The sequence below is a fragment of the Pholis gunnellus genome, assembly GCF_910591455.1.
Source record: "Pholis gunnellus genome assembly, chromosome: 7".
Taxonomy (NCBI): Eukaryota; Metazoa; Chordata; class Actinopteri; order Perciformes; family Pholidae; genus Pholis; species Pholis gunnellus.
In genome coordinates, this window is record NC_136533.1 from 10,352,323 (window position 1) to 10,371,587 (window position 19,265).

The following is a 19,265-nucleotide window of genomic DNA, read 5'->3' on the forward strand; positions in this document are numbered from 1 at the left end:
GCCTAAATAAGGGTGCAGCGGGGAACGTCTGGTATTGTTCCTGTCGGAGCAGGAGCAAATATGTAAACAGGGAGTGGCCGACATTTCACCAGCTTAATGTCACTCTATTATAGTCACAGCATACGCTGCAAGGCACACACGCGAGAAATGCTTAAAAATTACATTTCACTTCCAAATCTGTAACTTTTATTAGCTGAAAAATATCCAGATGATGCATCTGCATGTACACAACTCAAAAGCAAATATAAAACAGTGAGAAGCCACACAGAAACACAAGGTCACCATTTATGCCTCAGGACAGTAATGAATTGTGAATAGAGATTTGTATGAATACTTACAAGTTTCATAAAATAAAATGAAAATATTAAACTTGTCAATCTAAAAAATGTTCAATGGGGTCTAAATGTGATGTGATATATCTAGCAATAAGACCTAAATTACAAAACAAATACTGTATCTATTATGAAATTAAAGTTAGGATTGTATCTTTGTCACCCCTGGTGAACTCATGGTACTCCATGAGTTTTGTTTGATGAAGCGATTACAATTGTTACTCATCAGCAATTTGTATGAGAAGATTAAAAAAGTTTAAAAAGCACATAACTAGTACAAAAGTCGACTTTAGAGGCATAATCATTAACAGATTTCTGAATCAAAGATCCACATTTATATAAATCTCCTGTGGTTTACATTCAATTATAACTATGTTATAATTTTGACTCATTTATAAACACATATTTATCCCTCCAAAATGTACGAATACAAAATGCAATATCTAAAACATTTGATTTCTGTGTAAAATAAGAAGCAATATTTACAAAAATACACTTGTTGGTGTTTCTGCTGTGATCGAGGTGCAACCGTGAGAAGACATGGCACAAGTGTCCACCATAGTGTCCATCAACAGCTGCTCAACTGGCAGAAACAAAAAGTTTCATCTGAATAAATGTTGCTCTGACAGACAAGACATCCCTGATTCCAAACTAAAACATACAGTGTTCAAACAAAAAGAGTAAATGGTTAAGGTGCACACATTCTGCATCTATCAGAGTCCATCAATAGTCCAGCGTACCAGATCCACATTTCTTGAACTGTCCGTCGAGTGTTAAAAATACACAAGAAGTCCTTTTCCATCGGGTAGATCCTCCATTACTTGTGTGTGTCCATGGTGTCATCATAAAGTATGGCAGATAAGAACTGAACCTATGCTATCTTTGAACAATATAAACAGTCTATTTACTCCACAGGTGGCTGGAGTGCAGGCATGATCACTGTTAAAGAAGTGAACTTGTATGGCGTTCATTTTTGTTTTACATCATCGTATCCATAAAATCTGGTCTTGAAAACCCTTTCTGTAACACAAAGAAACAAAAAAAGATAGTGTTATGACAGTGCATGGACATGAAACACATAAAAAGTGTGTTCTTATTCAAACATTAATTATAATGTACACCACAAAGGTGTAAACAAAAGCTTTTCAAATTTGATCTGGAGTGACCTCTGAACTCCCGACACAACAAAATCCATTTTCAGAGTTACGCAATTCATTTTGATTCTTTCAGTTTGAATAGCTTAATTTTCGTGACTGTACATATTTATTTTGTAACAGTTGGTGGTGCAGATATCTTGGAATTCAATTTAAAAGTGTATGCAAGACAAGTTTTTAGCCGTTTTTTTGTTCTGTTGGGACTTGTACGTTAAGAAATAGGATGAGCACCACACCCTTGGTAGGGGCAAGTCATGATCTGCAAAAGACAGAAAGTGTACAACACCTGGCCCTTCCCAAGACGTGGACACGCCTTTGTGTGTGCATGTGTGTGTGTGTGTGTGTGTGTGTGTGTGTGTGTGCGTGTTGTAGGAGCAGCAGTGTGAACTGCCAGAGATGTATGGGTTTTGAAATTGTGCCAAGCAACTGACGAGGGAATTGCGGAGAGAGAGGAATGTCATCCGTCACACACACACACGCACACACACACACACACACACACACACACGCACGCACACACATACACACACACACACACACACACACACACACACACACACACACACACACACACACACACACACACACAATCTCTGTCACTCCCACTCTTTTTCACGCTCAGGCACAAATACGCAGATATAAGAATGAGGGTGGGGCTCCATGAAGGGAAAACGTTTCCACTGAGCTTTGACTTTTGATCGGCAGATGACATACAGAATGCAACTTGTTGTTCTTGCCGTGTTCGAGGTCAGGAGACTCTCGAGAAAGAGATTTTTGTACTGAACTGAGTAAACTGTCATTTAAAAAATATGCACAAAGTTACTCATGTTTTATTTAGTTTTTGTTTTAAACTGAATTAAATACAGTAATATATACTAGTAATAATACTATGTGAGGAGAACACTTTTATTAAGTCCCTCAATGTAAAGTGCATTATAGTCATACATTGATATAAGCTGGTAATGCTTAAATACATTTTTAAAGTGATTTTATAACAGTGCCATCTGTGTTTTCAGCATAATTATTCATGTTTAAAATCTGCTCCTGTGTTATTTGATGGTTCGGTAATACACAATAACTTTAATTATGATCCCTTCTAAAGTATCTTGGTATTAGTAACACTTAAGAACGCTGCTGAAACTCACACTAGACTGATAGAAAACAACTACTTTCAAATCGGATGCTTTATCTTTGATGTATTATTGATTGATTGGCGATCTCAGTTTTCTTTGATCATGCAGAGCTCGATTTCAGTCTATTACCTCTTTGTAGTCTTTGTGCAGTTTCTTGTACTGGAACATGTTGCTGAGAACGGTGGCTGCTGCTTTGGACGCTCTTACCTTCCCAGAGCTAGTGAAAACAGATTCATCCAAGGTTAATGCTTGGTACAGATAACCTTGTTTCAGAAGATAGGCAGCAATATCCTATGTAACATTTTACATCAAATGTCATGGAAATGTGCAAATGTCTGTATCAGGGTAAGTACACAATTAACTAGTTCGGCATGTTAAATCGATTCCACTTCAACCACTCACCTGCTGTCATGTGAGTTCTTGATGCCGCACAGTTTTTGCAGGCCATCAAAGTAGGTGATGTCTCTGGCAGCTACAGTGCTGCTGGTCACCAAGTTATTGAGAACACCACAGATGTTGACCGTCACTTCGCTGGAGGGCGTCTTCTGCTTTCCATCATCAGGCAGCTTGGTCACCAGGCTGTTCACCACCTTTGTAGCTGGATAAACCAATAAGTATGGTTAAGATTTATATTTACACTCAGATAATTCCCGTTAGCAATGAGATCACGCATTTACGCCAAAGTTCAAACAGATATTCTGCTTTTTGTTTTTAATTATTCAAATTGAATGTTATAGACAGATGATTGCTTAATTCCATTCAGGCTTTATTTGTTTCTCCTGGATATCCCTGGGTATCTTAGATGTTGGTGTCTGAATTTAACCAGTTTGTAACTAAATTATTTCTTTACTTGACTTGAATTATTCAATCAACATTTGACTGATCTGATCTTTCTTTTATTTGCATGTAAACTAACTAAATTTCAAAAAAGGAATACCACATAAATTCTGATAAATGCTTTTCAAAGTAAATTGAAATGCTATAAATTCAGTGCTATTTACGTTTCAACATTAATATCGTGATGCAACAGTGGTGAGCAAAGTATTTTAGACCATTACTGGAATTAGTCTAAAATGTGATAAAACAACACATTTGACTATGTTATTAAAAGTATACTCTGTTAACAGGTAGCTCAGCGCATAATGTTATTTATATCTAACAAGGATTAAAAAAAAAGAACTGACCCATGTCATTCTTATCCTTGGCATGGCGGGACAGATTTCGGAGGAGGCCTGTGAGAGAACGCAGCTCCAGATCATTGCTGTTACGCAGGAGGTCCAGCAGCACTGGCTGTATGCGCTCCTGCTCCAGAGCCACCCGGCTCAGCACAGAGGCCCACTGCAGGGACAAAGAGGGACCAAGTAAATATTGGACAAACTTATAAAAGATTGTTGCATTTGAATGCTTTTTACAGTGGAACTGAAAAATCTGCTGCTTACCCTCTTGTCTCCGGCTGTGATGTTCTGCAGCGCTCCGGCAGCTGCCTCGCGGGTGGTGGAGTTGATCTCACAATCCTGCAGCACACGTTTGTACACCCCAACTATCTGTGGGTGCCACAGCCACTCCACGCCCTTTGGCACCCGAGCAACCTCGGTGAAAGTGGTGAGATCCTGGTTCGTTCTCTGTCAGGGGAAGGAAGAGACAAGGAGACATTGTTGAGACAAATGAATCTGGTCTGTACACACAAAAAGCTGAGGGATAAATCTGACGTATGCTTACATTTTTGGCTTTCCGGCTCCGAGGTGTAAAGCAACCAATGGCTTCGCCCTTCCCTGAGTCCTGACCTCTGGTTGGTCCGTCCAGGCGCCTCATAGCAGATGGAGGCATCTCACTGTAAAGCTGGTAGGAGAGGTTCCTCAAGACACACACTGAATTTTCCAGCCCCTAAGAAAAACACACACACACAGACAAATAAATACACAAGCCTTAGTGTGAAACAGCAGCTTGAATCCATCTGGTCTTGTCTCACCTTGTCTTCTGTCTTGCTTTCTTCAAGGGCGGCCTTGATGTAGCCCACCAAAGAGTCCACCAGTCCAGGTGTATCTCTCATCTGCTGACGGGTCTTTTCGTTCACAGAGCTCATATTCCTGAGCACACAGAGCAAGTGTGGGGTCAGAGAGATATTTCAGGTAAAATCCAGTCAGGAATCATGCATGTTTTTACTTTAACCAGAGGGTGCAAATAGAGAATGGCATACAGTTTGGCTTAGGAGTGAGTTTCTACTCAAATATTATGCAGAGAGCATTGCAAACAGTAGTGATTAATTTGGAGATAAACACCCTCCAGTGCGCACATAAACAAAGCCGAGCCAAAGCAACTGGAGGCTGGAGTGATGCAGGCTTTTTTAAACAACAGTAAAAAGTGATGGGTATGCTAAAAGCTCCAATGGCTGTGAGCTGATGCTTGACTTAGTGTGTCCTGCCAGAACAAGTTCCCAAAATGCAAATCATGGGAGAAAAAGCAGATGCAGAAATGCATTTTAACAAAGGAGCATGCTGCAACCACAGAGAGAAGACATGGATATGTGAGATGCACCTGAGGCATCCTGTGGTGTTGTAGAAGATGTCTGCCTCAGAGGCAGACTGCTGGATGCTCTCAGATTCTCCACCGCCTGTCAGAGGGATGAGGATCTTCTCAGTCAGCTCATGAAGAGTCTCCCTGGCCAGTTTCTCCTTCAGGTTGTCTTTGGATGAAAGGTTCCACAGGATACCTGCACACATACACAGCAGTGGACAGTCAACAAAAAATGTATGCTTCATTTTGCATATGTATGTTGCTTATTTAATGTTTAATATTGGATATTTTAACTTTAATCTTGGAGATATTTTACAGTAACCTCCGTTTTAAAGGAGCAGTGTGTGGGATTTAGTTGCATCTAGTGGTAAGGTGGCAGATTGCAACCAACTGAACAACCCAAGTGTGTCGGAGAGCTACGGTGGTTTTTAGGTAATGTAAAAACGCAAAAGGCACTCTCTAGAGAGGCAACGTTTGGTTTGTCCATTGTGGGCTACTGTAGAAACATGGCAGTGCAACGTGGAGGATTCCATGAAGAGGACCTGCTCTCTATGTAGATATAACAGCTCATTCTAAGGTAACAAAATCACAATTATTCTCAGTTTCAGGTGATTATACACTAATGAAAACGTAGTTATGGCTATTAGTTTAAATTTGTGCTATTAAAACCCCCTACATCCTACACCGTGTTCCTTGAAGACATTTTGGTAAGTTGACTTAGTCGCATTCTTGCTGAGAGTTAGATGAGAAGATTGATACCACTCTCACACAGAGTGGTATCAATCTTCTCATCTAACTCAACGCAAGGAAAAAAACAAGTGTACTTCCCAAAATAATGAACTTGGACATCTCTGTCACCTCTGAGAGAAGTGATAACATATCAAGATAATGTCACATTTTGTTATTCCCTCTTTGACCCAGCTGATACAAATCAAGGTGTAACGGCTCAAAGGAAAGAGTGACAAGGCCATCAGTCATAAAGGGAGTGGATATACTGTTGACAGGCCCAGACAACTCCCACACACTCCTTTATCCCTCCTTCTCACACACCCTATAGAAAATCCTGCAGCTCCACCTCATCCACCTCTGACTCTGCGTACTCAGACACACTACATGTCATACAAATCTCCACACTATGAGGTTCTTGCAACATCGATTTTCTAAATTTCAGCGTTCATTTTATGAGAAAGTATGTTTGCCGGTTCTGCTGACAGCAGATAATTGTGAAGGGTGAGGGGGCCGAGTCGACTGCAAACCTATTTAGACTTGAACTGTGAATGACCAACTGACATTAATGTCGAGTACTGAAAAACAACAACACTCTACTGAATAAAAGAACATCTCTCACAGCTCCTCTGAAATTACGAAACGATCTCAAACTTTAATTCAGTTACAGTAAATGCTCATAATCTGTGGATTCTTTTAAAAGTGACTAGCTTACAGCTTGCCACCGTCCTCCTGTTTGTTCGCTGCTAAATAATATCAATCTCAACGGCTACCGTTTGCTCAAAGAATTTCAAGGACACTGCTGTCTAGATTATGTTGCATTCAAATATTGTGACCAACTAATTTACATTAATTTCTACACGAGGAAAAAAATCCAAAACATGCAGTCTGAGACCAACTCTGCCAACTCCTACCAGTGATGTTTTTGTGGAGCTCGTCATCATTATCTTTGAGTGCCTCGACCAGCTGTGGGATGCCGCCCTCCTCGATCAGGGCCACCTTGTTGTCCATGTTCTCATAGATGAGGTTGCGTGTGGCGCCAGTGGCATAACGCTGCACTTCCTGGTTGTCGCAGTTGAACAGCTTCACCAGCTCACCGATGCCCTTCAAGCGACGCACCTAGAAACAAAGTGGCAGGAAAAACATTCTGCTTAGGATATATAACTCCAGTGGTTAGGTGATTCAAACAAATATGATGGATTGAAGCCCCTATGTGTAGAGTATATATGCGATTATAGCATCTTTCAAATTATCGGAACTTTAGGCATTTGTTTGTAGAAAACATCATTGTCCCCTGGGTCGGATCCATGGTACATAGGCATGCATTGCCGTTACCACTAGGAGTTGCCAAAATCTGCCACAGGGGCTTTAAAAGGAATAATTCAATTTTGGGAGATACACTTTTTTGCTTTCTTGCCAAGAGTCAGATAAGAAGAATATCACTCTCATGTCTGTATGGTAAATATTAAATGAGGTGCTGAGACTATTTTGTTACCTTTGGACAAAGCCAGGCTAGCTGTTTCCCCCTGTTTCCATTCTTTATGCTAAGCTAAGCTAACCGGCTGCTGGCTGTACCTTCACATTTGCTGCACAAACAGTGATATCAAGCTACTCATCTACCTCTCAGCAAGGAAGCAAATGTGTTTATTTACCCAAATATCAAACTTTTAAATCATCTGGATCTCTTTCCGTTAAACTCTTTAAATACTCGAAACAACGTCACAAGGCACATGGCCAAACTGTGAGCAAATAAGCTGCCTGTCACATAAAATAAGAGTTGTAATCTCTATATTGTATGTCTGCCATTCAACACCTGTACGGGGCAGATTCCAGGTATGTTACCAGTGATGATAAAAATGAACAACTGGAGCACACCAGAACAGAAGACACAACTGCTTCTCTATGACACCAGAACTGGAGAAACACCCATTGTCTGAAGGAAAACAGTTTTCACCACTGAGTTTCTCAATAAGGGATTGCAGAGCAGAAAAACCCAGAGGAAACCTAACCACACAGTTTAATCAGTTTGAGCTACCTCGTCTTTGGCCTCGCTGTCATTGTAACACTCATGTTGAATGTAGGCGGCACCCAGGACCTGCAGCTCAGGGTCGGGCTCTCTCAGGTTTTGCACTGCGCTGGCCATGTCCAAGGAGGTGATCCTAGCGAAGGAGCAAATGAACAAATTCAACCAAACAAATCTAAAACATTTCAATTACCCCCCGATGACAAGTATGGTATTATAAAATATGTCTTTTGGATGTTTGAATGAAAACTAACAGTAATTATTCATGGCTGATTTGATTCTTGTCTGCAAAAATTCAGCTTGTTGTATTTCTTCCAAAACAGACAGTGGTCTGTGAATCTGCTTGGCTCACTACACGCTGTGGGATGTGTGAAATGTGAGGCCTGGGACTGAGCTGCCACACCCAAAACCAGTCCTGCAACTAAGGAGCCACCTCCCAATGCACAGCTCTTATGAAATACACTGCTCATATCACTAAAACCTCCTGACACATGAAAGAAGTGACTCCATCATACTGGTGTATCACATTCACTAGAATATCACTGATCTCTGTCATTGTGTATTTTAAACTAATTAAAGGATAAGAACGGCATTATTCCATATTTTTCTTTTTGTCAAGAAATCCAATGAAAAGACTCAAAGTAATGATGTTTTTGTCTGTCTCTCAATACCTTCGTATCTCTGTACCCTGTCTTTGCTTCACAAGCACAAACCCATTTGTTCCTATTGAAGACATGAAACTTAAAAAATACACAGCGACATCAAGTTTAATTTTGACGTTTTTAGCAGGCGTCACTCAAACATTTTCAGCAGCGGATAACTACACATTTTGTGTGCTAGTGAGCGTCTACCACAGCTGGACGGTGAATGTGGGACTGACTCAAGATAAACTACACGCCCATTTTACGTGTAAAGAAGGGACATGTCAGTACAAAAGGGTGGCTCGTTGCTGCGTTTTCAGTAGTTTTTGGACAATGGAGGGACAGAGGATTAAGCTTCTGTTTATCAGGCTTTGCCTCCACAAACCATACTCATTAGTAGGATCAATTAATTGTTGGTTTTAGTCTTTTCTTAGGATTTGTTGACGATGGTAACGTTCGAATATATCTACCCTAAATTACACACTGAAGATTTGATTGTTTGAGGACACGCAAATGAAAACATCTCTGTTGTGAATGTGAGCAGAAATAATGGGTGTCTTTGGTGTCATTTGAGTGTCTCACCCGCTAAGGTTGCCCATGCTGGCTCCCATCTCCATCTGCCCATCGAAGACGTCGTAGCCCCTGCCCACACTCTTCATGCTTCTGACTGACATGGCCCGGGACATGTTGCCCTTACGCTGCATTAGGTTGGCCTGGGAACCAGAGGACACTCCGGACACCATGAACCCTCCTCCGTCCCCCCCTCCACCATAGGTGCTCCCACCTGAGATTATCTGCTGCCCAGAAATGGAGCCCATGCTTGTCCGGTTTCGGTTTGTAATCCTGCTGATAGTGCGGTGGGCTGGGCCTTTGAAGGAATGTTGCTGGCTGTACTCCACCTCTCCTCCCGTCATCCCTCCGCCGCCCATCATCCCTCCGCCGCGGGAAAGAGTGCCACTAAGAGATCGGCGCATGGGTGACGTCATGGCCATGCTGCTTCCTACTTGCCTCACCTGGGTAGTGTAACCGTTGACAGCGCTCTGACCTTGTGACATCTGCTGGGAAGCGTAGCCGTTGACTGCGCTCTGAGCGTACTGGCGGTTTAAAGTGGCGTCACGGTCGGAGACCATACTGCCGGCATCGCTGCCATCCATCATCCAGGGATTCATCTGCGCTGTATGCTGCCGCACTGCGTGCATGGAAAGGGTCTCTGGGTCCATTCGGCTGTGTTGCCTGGCGCCCCCTTGGTAGCCGCCCATGCGTATGTCTTCTCGGTAAAAACCGCCCCCACCACCACCACCTCTAACACTTCCAACAACATTGCCACCCCCGACACTGATCCTGTGCATCTGGGCCATATCTTGGCCAACAGATTTGCTGCTGAAGCCTGCCCTCTGGGATACGCGTGGACCCTGAGAATTTGGAAGAGGAGTAACTGTTAAATGTGTAACCAGAGCTCAGATGAACTGTGTATGAGTGGGTGAATTTGTTGTGAGTCACAGCATATTGCCGAAAATGTTTTCTAAATTTGATGTGAAACAAAGGTAAGTATTAGTATAAGTAAAGGTAAAGGTAGTATTTTTTTCCTATTCATTTCCATTCCTCATACATTTGTTCAGAAGATAAGGGCATTATTAGTGACTCAAATGTCAGATATGGACACATTGAAAAGCTTCAGCTTTATCTTAAGTTCAGAGCTCAAACATCTGTGGCAAAATGCCAATGTCTTCCTGTTGAATCACTAAACTGGAGGAATCTAGAGGGTGGACTTGAAACCCTGAGCTGATCTCATCACAGCGTACTGTGAAATACTACACATGCTGTGTCCTGGGTGACCCACTGTGGCACTAGCAGAGGGCCAGTGAAAGTGTTTAAATGGCACATTACATGATCAGCTGGATATGTCCATGACCTGTGTGAATAGATGCTGAAACAGTGACATAATGCTGCAGTACTCACCATTGTTCTGGAGCCCGAGTACATGTAGGAGGATTTAGAGCTGTAGTTTGGGTTATAGGTTTGATATTTCATAGCTGAAGAACCGCCGTAGTCTGGAAGCAAGCAGGGAGACAGAATAACAGGTGAATACCACGTACAATATCACATTGTTGAAAATATAAAATGAAGCTTTACTGAAAGACTGGTTTCCATCTTCAATACAGTACAAGGTAAACTATTAATTAAAACATACAGTGAAGTCTTTGTACTTGTATTTGCTTTTTTCTAACAGGAACATGTCAAGCCTTAAAGGATAGCTTCACAGTTTTTCAAGTCTTTTCTTAAAACAACAATAGAAAGAGAGCAATGATTACAACACTTATAAGAACAAGCAGTCTATTTGTCACCTCTTTAAATTACATCCAGCTAAAAAGTGGATGGAAGCTCTTTGATTGGAAAAAGTGCCGCCTCGTTGTGCTTGAAATGTGTTGCCCACACACCTGAATGTAGTGTGAGAGCTACTCTATTCAGCTTTTGTTCTGTGTGCACTTTTGTTGAAATGTATGCATCAGAAGTGGTGATAAATGGTTTCACTTTTTGCAAGTAAAGAATTTCCATTTGTCTTTATTCTGGAAGTAGACTCAGCTGACAAATGCCTATTTCTGTTTCATACTTGTTGTGACCTTTCAGCAATGACACATGTAGGGAGTTACATTTCTCCCATTTGATCATCTATTTGTCATCATTTTACATTTCTCAACACACTGATTAATGTCATCACTTGTAATCACGTAGAAGCAGAACACCTTTAATGTTACTCATGTAAGTTACTTTGAATATAACTGAGACTGACTTTTTTGTGTAAAAGGAGGCAGATTTAATCACAGCAGGACGGGCATAACGAGGTGTAGTGCCTCTTTAATTTACGACAAGGATGTGCATGAAAGACATACAGTTTAAACAGCAGACATCTTGTTGCACTTAAACCTCATTAAGACTGAGGTTTCAATTGCACACGCAGTCTGTAACAGCAGGACCGGACCAGTCACCAGGTGTGACGTCTCTGGTTACCCTTCACTCGGAGTGAACGGTTCACATACACAAAGACGCCCTCGGCTCGCTTAGAGTGTGAGCGTGTTTGCTCTCAAACCAGAAAGTTACCTGACAGGCGAGTGAAGAATGTGACAGCAAGCATGTGATGCTTAAGTCACAATTGATCAAATCAAATATCTGCATCAACTAAAAGCACAATATTACACTGTATTTACCGATTTAGGTGTGTACTTTCTTATCATTAGGAATTAACTGTACATCCTGTCATTTAGTTTCAGAAAAAGTGTAAAAACCTTCCGAGAAGTACTTTGTTGCTCCAGGTACAATGCAAACAAACAATAAAAAAAGACGACAGCCATGCTAGGGCCTCTACGCTAAATGCTAAGAGGAGTTTAGTGCGTTGATGCTAACATTTGCCGATTAGCACTAAACACAAAGTTGAGCTGAGGCTGATGGGCATATCATTAGTTTTGCAGGTATTTAGTGTAAGAATTGGACAAAATAAATTGACCCGACGACGAGGCAGAATGAAACGTTATCACCAAAGTTATTAGAAATCATCCTCAGCGAGATATAAATGTCTACAGTTTACAAAAAAACACTAAAATGTCAACTTCCTAGTGGCGCTAGAAAAAAAGTCAGAGAGTCCCCAAAGTCAGTAGGATTTACCCTCAGGGGACCATGAACGCTGTACAACATGTCACTGCAATCCAATGGATAAGGTTCTAGACTGACTACAATTTTTACAGCCACACTGCTAGCATTCAGTGTTTGAAGATGCGTAACATGTCCTGACACGAGGCTCGAGCCAACGCTCCCGGCTGCACTGATAATGGTTCAAAACTGACTAATTCCTTTGTCTCGGTGGAGCGCGCACACTTCACAACCTCAGACGACCTTATCTTCCGGGAAAAAATAACTAAATAAATATGAGGAAACAAAAAACAAAGACTGGTTCATATGTGTGACTTTAACCACACTATTGTGTGAGTGTAGTGCACATGTGCACGTTGTATGTTTTACATTTCCCATGTGAGCAGAGGGGAGGGGTGAAGTACGCACACACACACACACACACACACCCACACACACACCAAACCAGTTGGTGCAGAAGAGAAAGAGCCAACTCGGCAACGCCCAATACACCTTTGCAGCACACGGAAGACACACCCTGAAAACAGATATGTTTGTTGTCTTTACACATTATTATCTGCTCTCACTTTCTGCCGAGACGTGCCCATTTGTGAACACAAATTAGTCCATACATGGACTAGCATTTAAATCCAGAAGAGGAGGCATTCCCTTGCAGAATCCTCTGGTTGCTCTCCTCATGTGTGCATTCATTCATAATGAGCTCTTCTGAAGCCACAAACCACTAACGTGGCAGCGTTCCCTGTTGAGTTGTTAGCGATTCTTCTCTGCCTCTTGTACAGGTTTCAAAAGACGATGAATATGACGTGGCAGCATTTTGTGACTGTTTGTTTTACTCCCGGCAAAGGACAGGGCAAAAGACAACAGTGTACAAAATCGAGCTCAGCCTATAGTTTTTCATACAGTGTACGGCCATGTCTGGCTGAAGTCTTTGACAAACATAGTGGAGGTAAAGAACAGACAGTGAGTCATTTAGCACACATGTATGTCCCACTGCATTCCCACATTTAAAGCAGCACGAAGAGTATGTTTTCTTCCTTTGAGACAGTTAGCCTACTGGGGGAAATGCTCAAACCAGACAAGTGAGAACAAGATTCCTCCTCACAACCCGGAATTTCAAAGGCCATAAACACAAGAAGCTGACGTTGAGCTGTCCCCTGCAGTCAAATATGAGACGGGAAGGAAATGTCATTATGCATCAAGAAGGTACTGGAAACTTTTAATTTCATCTGAGGGAGTCTCCCTGTTGCTTACATAACAATCCCATCTTGGCTGACTTTGTCTGCGCGCCAAGACGACTCAGACAGACGCCGTTTGACAATGCGTCTGCTTTGAACGGTCAACACAACAGCATCGTCTCTCAGGCATCTCTTCAACCCTCACCTCTTAAAACTGAGTAAGACCTGAAACCCAATCCCACAGAGGGAGGCTTTCACCTTGGCCTGCTATCAGGGAAGTTCATGAAAGCAGCACTTGTTTGAGCCTGTTACACATTAACCCTTTCTCATGTGCATGTTCACCTCATACAGCGCTGTAAGATCACCACTGAGGCTTCAGGTTCTTCTGCTGAGCAGCTGAGTGGACAAATTCCCAGATAAGCTGACAAGGCCCACAGGAACGCAACAGGGACAAACATGCAGGAAAAAACAGCACACAAACCTGGCGTATTGATGCATGCACACTCGTCGAAGGTAAAAACTACCCTGATATGAGTCACTTCCGGGGAATGCTGAAATTGGTTATCGTAAAATAAACGAAAACTTTTGTTATAGCTGAAACAATTAGTAATCAATTTGTCAGGCAACAATTGTTAAGCCATTTTTAAAGTGAGAATTACTTTGTCTTCCAGGATAGTGATCTGAGAATCTTTGGGTTTTAAACTGACTGCAGGCTGCTCTGGATATTGCACCGACTGATTTATAAATGAATAACGAAAATATTCTGATCAAAAGTTAGTTTTCTCCATGTTATGCTTGTCTGCTGTGATTCAAAAAGGGAGAACAAAGGAGGGGCTTTACATTTTGTAAACAGGTTATAAACAGCACTATAACAGTTTTGTTATATGGGGTATCCATTGATTGGCGCTTGATATCGCAGTTCCTCACTGGAGCCCAATCCAAAAACTCACCCAACATTTTAGTTCAGCGATTTTGAGTATTGGCCAAAGGAAACAGGTCTGACTGAAGATATTCGAGTTTCAATTCCCCGCCTATATAACTCTAACAGATAAGTGATATGTTATCATTAGGCTATAAACCCAGCACTATATTGTCAGACACCTGCACCTGAACCTGAACCTGTGTGGGGGCTCAGACTGGTTTTTACCCTACTGAGCCCAAATCATTTGTCCGCTCATGCTGCGCTCTTCACGCGGAAATACTTTCAGTGAAGCAGAACTTACAGCCGGCACAGTTCCTCGCGAAAGTGATACAAAATACAACACTTTTTGATGTTTACCTGACGTGGCGTATTGCGAGGCCGATCCATTCTGACGCGGAAGTGTGGACTTCTCCGCCATTCTCATCTGGACCTGCTGGTGCACGCGCCGCGCTCTGGCCACCTCGTCCGACATGGTGCTCCCGCTCCCGAGCTGCATCTCGGACGGGAGTCCATAAGTGGTGACCGATGTGTTGGGCTGTATAGCGGACAAAAACACGTTCTCTGAGGTCATGACACTCATGGTGTAAAGTTAAGAAGACGGCGCAAAGTAGGGCGCCAGGAAAGAAACCGTGGTGCGGGCAGGTTGATTGCGCGACTAAAAGTGTCTGAGAGGCGCACGGGGAGAGGCGCACAGCGCCCAGAGAGAGCTGCACATTAGCAGGAGGTGGAGCCTCAGAGTCAGTGAACCCTGACCACAGCACCTACCTGACTCACAGGTGCTCTTTTTCTTCTTCTTTGGGGTTTTACGGCAGTCCCTAAACGTTGCATAACTTCCTGGATTTAGTCTCTCTAAATGTCTTTTTTTAATTTGTTAAGTTGTATAATTAGTCTGCCATAGATAGCTCAATAGAAATTATAAAAAATAAGGCTTTAAAATGGACTTCGAAATGTTTGTGAGGGTTTATTCAATTGGGAAATACCTGAAAATGTTCTTACTCAGTAATAATATTAATTAAGTGTTTTCTCCTTGCATTACATATATTTAATTTTAACAGACGACCTGAAAACAATGGTGTTATGTAAAAATGGTTAAAATAAACTTTTATGGAACATTGAGTAGATTTTTTTAATGTAAAGTTACATTTAAAAAAATAGTTAAATACATTAATGTATCATCACCATTAAAATAGATTATAAATTAAGATCCATCATGTAACAGAGTTAAACAGGAAATGACAGTGTGGATAAACCAGGTCAAATAACAGCTCTACTGCGTCAGTGGAGTCACACAAGTTAATAACAGAGTTAAAAGGGACAGGGCTTATTCATTAACACTATGATAACACATGTCATCCAGTGTTACAATTCTTCTGTTTACAGTGGTGGAATGTAACATACATACAAGTACTGTAAGTATACAGAAGTTCAGTTCTGAGGTTCACTTGAGTATTTACGTTTGATGCTATAGGCTCTACTCTTCTACATTTACCCCAGCGGGTTTGAATCCCGTTATGATCCAGTGACATGTTTTATTCAGAAATGGGCCATTCTGCATAATGAATATTAGAATTTGAATTACTACTTTCATTAAGTATATTGTTATGCTTCAACTTATTTTTATAGCACTTTTAGAGTATTGTTACACTGTGGTATTGCTACTTCTTCCACCTCTGGCTGTTTAGTTTTATATATTAGTTTATTCAACAAGGTAATTGCTTATCTTTTTGAATCTGTGATACATAGGTAAATACAGGTACATCGCATACACTTCATGCTTCAGTACGCAGCAGTAAAGGCCTTTGAGCTTTACGTAGTTAGAGAGTTTAGTCCATGATGTTTTAACAAATGTACCGTATATTAGGTTCAATCTAGATGTTAGGTTGGAGGACTGTAACAAGGTGTGGCACAGCCTCACTCTGTTATTAACGTGGAGCCACACCTTTGTTTTATCTGTTTTGTTTTATTTGAGCTTAGCAACTGTGAGTCACTGCAGCCAATATGAAAGCAATAGAAACCGTGGGAAGAGTACATGGTACACGGTGCATGTCTGTATCTACCTGTGAGGCTAGAACAAGTCACCATTGGAGCAGATTAAACACCTCTAAATGGACTCAAGTATGACTAAATATCTCTTCTTATCTTTATGAGAAGCTGATTCTGATTATTTTCTGCCTGCCTTTCTTTGTTTGGGTGCATCTGAGCAGAAAAAGATGAACCACAGTCTTTCTAAAGGTTATTCAATCAGCCAATCATTTTCCCTTGTTTACACTGAATCGGATGCAGAAGCAGATAGAAGCATCCTTCCTCTGCTCATCTGCTCCATGTTTAACTGAACAATCACCTTTTACTTTTGCACATATTTCTTCACAGTCCTTCCAAAAATCAGTTCACACTGACTTCCCCTTCATTGTAATGGCATGTTTGTGAGTAGAAACAATCAATCACAGCATCACAGCTTTACAATCAATCACAGCTTCACAAGCCGCCACTAAATGTCTCAGGGAGTCTGAGATGGTAACTAACGTTCTCAGTGAAATTAATTTTACTTGATTATTAAAAAAAAAAAAAAAGTTCAATCTTGCATAAATATGAAAAATGAATTCACATATTTTGACTCACCATTACCACGCTGTGTCGACTGTAGATGTTCTCCTCTGGGATGAAGTGCACCGAGTGACCTGATATGATGGGATATTAGAAAGTATCAAAAGATATAGCCACAGTCACCGCCCTCAAATTGACAATAACCCTTTCCTTTGTATGCAGATTACAAATCAGAGAGATGAGTCAAAGGGGAGGTTGACACCCCAGGGTGTGTACAGAGGGCAGTCTGACTGTGACCAAAAGGACGAGTCAGAAAGACGAGTTCAGTTGTGATTCTGTGATTTCTTTTCTAATGAAAATGTCACCGTGGGAGGGTTTTGTATTATAATTTTGCACAATACATTTTATTAATGGCGTGTGATTCAACATCAGTGCTGTTTGTGTTTTTTGCATGTTGCAACATTTCGTTGGTGATTCATTCAGTCGAAACAGTTTAGGGCATCAGAGCAGCTGTTTTACTGGATTCCCAGCCTAGTTCAGAGACACACAGAGGGACAGACATCAGCTTAAAGGTTGACTCAGATCAATCAGTGTGTGTGTGTGTGTGTGTGTGTGTGTGTGTGTGTGTGTGTGCGTCAGAGAAAGTGATTGCGCCAGAGAGCGAGAGTGACACCCGTGCTCTGTCTAACGTCTCGAGGGTAAGGAGCCAACCGTCTTTCTGTGAGGTAATGTCTGAAGATACAGTACAGTACAGTAAAGTTGGTCACCCAAACATTACATTACAAAAATATTACTACAAAATAATATTAAGTAAAAGGATTTTTTTTTAATGTTCGCCCAATAAACAGAAAGAGATACAACACACAGTGGTTTCAGTAGGTCTAGACGGATTATGAGACAATAGGCCCCTGGGCACAGACATATAAAAGAACCCCCACTGAAAGAGACGCAAGACAGCATTCACGACTTATAAAGCATCGTTATTAAACACAAGGAAATATTTAATTTGTTATAGTTATGCGCTAAATATAAACAAATATATATTTCTTTGTTACTTATGTTTGGAGTCAGTTATCTCTTTGTTAGACCTCCAAATAGACTTTATTTTTAGGTTTAAGGTAATGTTTCATACTGTGAACACCAATCACAGATATAGAGCATTTAAAACCCACTGTATTTGACCATGTTTTTAAATTAAGTAAGTATGTTCTTTTTCTGTGCCAAATTTCTTGTAAAAGAAGAAAAATATAAAAGAATCAAGATGATGAATATATGTTCGGTGTGTTTTTCGAGCTGTTATAGAGGACCAAGTGTCTTCATGGCCCCAATCAGAACATGAGGGTAAACATCAGATGAGTGATGCCGTGCTGCAAAGAGCTCTTTCACATATAGATATTTTAATATAAATTGAATTTGGATATTAATATAATATGTATACAAGTATGCCCAAGTAAACACATGTATAGGGTAATAAAATAGACTACTGGCTCCAACTTTATTATCATAAAACTATTATAATTGTAAAATCTTGTAAAAGGGCATCGTTGGCATCCCCCCCAAGACCCAGGGAAGATGCCCCTGTAGGTACCAGATGTGCTCGGCCTGTCAGATTGACTCTGAGTCTGAAGTTAGGCTACCTGGTCCGAACATTTTACAATTTTCATTTGCTATTTCATCATTGAATTAACTTCTGATATTAGTAGTTTTAAAATGTATGTCCAATATAAAATTTATTTTAACGTTTTCGGAGTAAAGCCGCTCCACAAGACCTTGGACCCGCCGACCTCTCTCTGGTTCTCTGGTGGGGGAGCAGGGCATAGTGATGCTTGCTGGAGGCTGCACAGGGTGTGTGGGGTATAGCCACGCGTCTAGCCAGCGGGAGGTCAGCGGGGTGCCCACGGCCGAGTGCCCGCTATCGGCTGTCCTCCAGTGTCCACGCACCCCTGGATGTGGAGCCTCTCACACTTTTGCGGGCCCTGGCTCTCCTCTCACCCCGATAGTACTGCCTCACCAGACCCGGAAAATTCTCCAGATTACATATTTACACACAAATCATATATGAGCATATAAACTATTATTCTAGACTTATTTAAAATGATAATATAAGCAAGTCTAAAATTAAATTAACAGGCAGTCGAAGCTGGACCATAGCCCTCCAACCTCTTTTCCATTCGACAGCAATTTCTTGGCTCACGAGCAAAGAAACTCATGAGTCGTTTTGATATACAAACTTGGTATTTGTACGAGATTAACTTTATGTTCAAATTTTGATGTTGCTCTTATACATCACCAGGGCAATCTGGTACATGGGTACATCTAGCTATATACAACAGTCCTGCAATAACTTCTGTGTTCATTGAGGTTATAATGTTAACATTAGTTAAAATATTTTAGAAAGGTGTTGGTTTTGGATTTTGAGCTGCTGTTGACTTGCAATGTGTTTTACAGAGAAGCGA

At 41.3% G+C, this 19,265-nt stretch overlaps 1 protein-coding gene across 2 annotated transcripts; it reads right to left on the reverse strand.

Moving 5' to 3' along the window:
- Positions 1-169: 169 nt before the first annotated feature.
- Positions 170-17,039, reverse strand: pkp3a (plakophilin 3a). Of its 2 annotated transcripts, XM_079162628.1 has the most exons (14): positions 16,885-17,039; positions 14,623-14,800; positions 10,483-10,574; positions 9,106-9,935; positions 7,895-8,018; positions 6,774-6,978; positions 5,155-5,329; positions 4,589-4,706; positions 4,339-4,503; positions 4,059-4,241; positions 3,804-3,957; positions 3,022-3,217; positions 2,749-2,836; positions 170-1,352 (listed from the first exon to the last, which is right to left on the reverse strand). In XM_079162628.1, the coding sequence occupies exons 1-14, from the start codon at positions 16,885-16,887 to the stop codon at positions 1,311-1,313; spliced, it is 2,553 nt and encodes an 850-aa protein (XP_079018754.1). In that variant the 5' UTR covers positions 16,888-17,039; the 3' UTR covers positions 170-1,310. The 2 variants fall into 2 exon arrangements, with proteins under 2 accessions (XP_079018754.1, XP_079018753.1); XM_079162627.1 differs by lacking the exon at positions 16,885-17,039 and having other exon boundaries at positions 14,623-14,933.
- Between the last annotated feature and the right edge of the window lie 2,226 nt (positions 17,040-19,265).

What these genes read in the sequence shown, in the direction of transcription:
- pkp3a (XM_079162627.1), bottom strand. Translation starts at nt 14,845, where the DNA reads ATGAGTGTCATGACCTCAGAGAACGTGTTTTTGTCCGCTATACAGCCC. An exon ending in AGCATGGGCAACCTTAGCGG is followed by an intron (nt 8,019 to 9,105) that starts GTGAGACACTCA and finishes CTCCTTCGCTAG; the next exon opens with GATCACCTCCTTGGACATGG. An exon ending in AACACCACAGGATGCCTCAG is followed by an intron (nt 4,707 to 5,154) that starts GTGCATCTCACA and finishes CTGTGTGCTCAG; the next exon opens with GAATATGAGCTCTGTGAACG.